At 46.2% G+C, this 4,151-nt stretch overlaps 1 protein-coding gene across 1 annotated transcript in view; it reads left to right on the forward strand.

The window, feature by feature from the left end:
• LOC109533397 (B-cell lymphoma/leukemia 11A) overlaps positions 1 to 3,439 on the forward strand; it is a 46,570-nt gene extending 43,131 nt beyond the window's left edge. Inside the window, exon 4 of the mRNA XM_048665528.1 lies at positions 1,044 to 3,439. Coding sequence (XP_048521485.1) covers positions 1,044 to 3,022 — 1,979 coding nt within the window. The 3' untranslated portion in view covers positions 3,023 to 3,439. The remainder of the gene's footprint in view (positions 1 to 1,043) is intronic.
• The last annotated feature ends 712 nt before the right edge of the window (positions 3,440 to 4,151 follow it).

Below are 4,151 nucleotides of genomic sequence, written 5' to 3' on the forward strand. Positions count from 1 at the left end.
TATGGCGAGTATGACAACAACGCTCGACCGACTATTGATGACGTGCGACCAAAATTATAGCGTACAGACTATACATATAATGAAAAAGGGACGTTTTTCTTGGTCTAAACGGACAAATAATTTTTGAAAGAAGTAAATTTTTCCGTTTAAGAAGAGAAAAAAAATTTCTTTTATATATTTTTTAAATTATTGGTTGCTAAAAACTTTAACCGTTTCTTTTCCGTAAAGCATGGACAACTTAGTAATTATTGAAAAAATTTATGTTTTAAAAAATAGTTGAAAGTGATACTTATGCTGTTTATATGTAAATTTATAATTTAAAATTCAAAAATTTTGTAAATTAAATAGTAAATTTGCGTGCCCAACTAAATATCCAGTTCCAGTCAAAAAGACTTCTGTATGAGACCATATCACCTTGTACTGGGGCAAACAAAAAGGAGACAAACACTAAGTATGTCGATGAATAATTAATTTTACGTAGGCAATATCGACGACTAGCTGACTTTATTTTCCAACTATTTATCCCACCTACCCTCCGATTTAGATAATCTGAAAGAGACGGGAAAAATCTGGAACCGATCACATTTTAAGTGCTGTTTGCTTTATGTGACACTTGGTCACAGCTTTGGTTTCTAATTTAATGTTTTCTGGTGCAAAGTCGTATGTCGCATACGTCGGTATGTTCCGTGTTTAAAACTGTTCAATTGCCTTAAAACATAATATTAAGGGCTTCGAGGACAAATGAAAGCGGTTCGGTATCGCACTACCGTATTAACCACATTTCGTTTAATCGTTTTTTGACAGAGTGACCCATGATTCAAACCAAACACTAAAATGAGCGGCATGGTCTCTTGCAAAAGTTTTGGTCTTGCAGGTCATGGTCTGGGTCTTGGTCTTGGTATTGCAAACCAAAGGCAGTTTTGGCTTGTCAAAGACTGCAAGACCAAGACCAAGACCATTCTCGCTCATCACTAATCACCAGTCCCCAACATTCGGTAAATTTTCATCCCTAGTTATTTAAAATATGTGTATTTTTGTTCCAGAGCCCAGTAACTACGTATGCTCCACATGTAAAGCCAGACTGCACTCGGCATGGCGACTGGTGCAGCACGTGCAACACGTCCATGGAGTGAAAATCTACGTTGAGTCGACGCCCGGTTCCTCAAAGTGCAACAACAACAACCATTCGACTAGCTCGGTATCCAGTAGCTCGTCCGGCTGCTCATCGGGCGCCTCGGGCGCGCCTCCCGTGCCCAACTTGCGGCACCCTTTGCTCCCGCCGCCCGACTTGCACAACCCCTTTGGCGTGGGAGGATTGTTGCGGCTGCCGATGCCTCCCATGAACCACGGCATAAACCCGAACATGCCTCCAGCGCCGCTTTTTTCCCGATCCGAACACCATTACCGTATGGATCAGCTGATGAGTGAGCAGTTTCGGCACCATGGTCTCAATTTGGCGGCAGCTGCAGTGGCGGCAGCTTCGCAGCCCCACAGCTTCACATCGCCAGTAGCGGAAAGGGCCAGTTCAGTTACTAGCCTACCGACAAGGGATCGAAGCACTCCCAATCAGCCCTTATCACTTGAACCACAACTGGATTTTTACTCACAGCGGTTGAGAGCATTAGCAGGAACAACAAGTCCTGGGGTAGCACAGGCGAGCTCCCCAAGCCCCAGGAAGCTTTCACCGCCTTTTACCAGTCCCTCGCCCTCGCAAGTGCCACTAACCAGTATCCCAAATAATACCAGTTTGTCCAGCTGCACGAGCAGCAACAATCCTACCGGTCACAACAACAATAACCATAGTTCTAGTAGTGGGAATAGCGGCAATAGTTCGAGTAGACAGCCCAGCGCGTCGCCACCGAACAAAAGTAGTGCAGATGAGCCGATGGTGAGCACGCCCAGATCGGCTTCGACGCCCCCCTGTAAACCTGGGTCACCACAGAATACCGTTGGTTCTGTGGAAGATCCCCAAACATGCGGGAAAAAGTTCAGAATGCAGGACGCGCAACGGCGACTGCATTCAGGCCAGCTACCCTACAAGTGCACTGTATGCGACCAGTCATATGCAGGAAGCAGCAAGCTGAAGCGCCACATGAAGATCCATCGCACACCTGAAGACCGGACAAGTAATGCCGGCTCGCTTGAAACTCTGGACGGAGAAGACAGCGAGGAGGAGGACGACATGGACGAAGAAGAGGAGGACGACGAGGAACTAGAGGCGGAAGATGAGGAGGCGGAGGACTTGAGCGTGCCCAGTCAGGATTCAAAAAACGCGAGTGCTAACCAAGCTTCCCTAGTTGGCGAACTTATGGACAAGTTTGGTTTGAGCAACATCGCCCAGTACAGCGAGGCCTACAAGCAGGCGTTGCAGGAGAGCAATTCCGCAATGAAGATGCAGATGCAGGCGAGCAAGGACAGGGACAACAACAACACGTCCCTAGTCACGCAGCTGAAGATCCGCGAAGAGTTCGCCAAGGGGCTGTTGTCTGGACCGCCGCCTCCACCTTTGCCCCTATTTCCCCAATTCAACGATACCTACGAGGCAACCAAACGGCTAAAGTTGGACTTGGAGCGGAACGATTGGTGGCTACCGGGACTAGCGCGGGAGAGCAAATGCGTCCCAGGGCCCAGCTCGTTGCTCCCCAACCACCTGATCAAGAAGGAGTCGCGTCGGAACGACACCTGTGAGTTTTGCGGGAAAGTGTTCAAAAACTGTTCTAACTTGACGGTGCACCGACGTTCGCACACTGGTGAGAAACCCTACAAGTGCGAGCTCTGCTCCTACGCTTGCGCGCAAAGCTCCAAGCTCACCAGGCACATGAAGACCCACGGTCGGATCGGCAAGGATGTGTACCGGTGCCGTTTCTGTGAGATGCCCTTCTCTGTGCCCTCCACCTTGGAGAAGCACATGAGAAAGTGCGTGGTCAATCAGGGCAAAGGTCACATGCTGGGCAGCATGCCCATGATGAGCGGCGATGAGGATTCTTCGACCAGCATCCCGTCGAAGGACGCCGCCACATGACTCTTTCCATGGGGCGGCATTCCGCGGTTTCCTGCCCCACCGCCCAGCTTGACCTACTAACGAACTGTTCTAGGAAATGTTTGTTGCCACTTGACTGCGCTTCCACCAGGGAGATTCGACCAGTTGTGAGCAGGAGGAGATATTGTAATCACACGTAAAGCATGCCGTTGGATCCGCTCAGCTCGGCACTTTGCTGGTAAGAATCAAGTTTTTTGCGGTCAGCCCGACTGGGTGGTCGATGTTTGGTTTTTCGAATTCAATAAAATCAGCTATCGAAAATGTTAATCCTCCAATGGTGCATCAAAGCAAGTTCAAAACAAACACCAAACTGAAACTAGTGGGGTTTTCGGGTTTTTAGGCCGTCGTAAAAAAACCCAAAAAAACTCTCACTAGTTTCAAGGAATGGCCTCGAAAGTCTGTCTTATTTGATATAAACTCCAAACTGTTTTTTGCGAGACTTTGAAAGTTTCTAACGTTGTTTGAATTTTTTTTCGTTGGAGATCCAGGAGATCCAGATTCCTTACTGGATGGGCCTCGATCGGCTCTCATGAGCTTGATTTTTTTGTCAATATCTGAAAGAGCATAGTGTTGTGTTGGCGGTAATATGAAACATAGGGCGTTCACTTATTGCTGGCCATATTGAACATTTATTATGATAATTTTCATATTTAACAGCCGCTGACTAATTCCGCAGAAATTGATTTAACATTTTTAATCCATAGAAATATTGCGTTTCAAGCAAATTTCTCTCATCCGAAACTTAATCGTTTCCGAATTACCGGGTGTCAAAATGTAAATAAAAACTTCGTTTTTAATTAGATCCTCAACCAGTTTTACTACTAGCAAAATATTTTGTTTTGGGAGGAATGTGAGATCGTCGGGTCATCGATAGAGATTTTGTGGACGTTTCCAAATATCGCGTTTTTGTTGGCTCGTTCTCTCACCGGTTTCGAGATAGGTATTTTACGTTGAAACCTCTAGGGATTTTTCGAAGGCACATTTGCCTAAAACGCAATAAATTGTATAATTTACAGAGACAGACAAATTAATTTTCTCCCTCTCTCTAATCTCCTAATCTAGTAGAATTAATCTGAAATTTCGATGAGGGACTCACAAATATAAGGTTTAA

This window comes from Dendroctonus ponderosae, unplaced genomic scaffold (assembly GCF_020466585.1).
Source record: "Dendroctonus ponderosae isolate FM_Combo_2020 unplaced genomic scaffold, Dpon_F_20191213v2 Dpon_F_20191213_1, whole genome shotgun sequence".
Taxonomy (NCBI): Eukaryota; Metazoa; Arthropoda; class Insecta; order Coleoptera; family Curculionidae; genus Dendroctonus; species Dendroctonus ponderosae.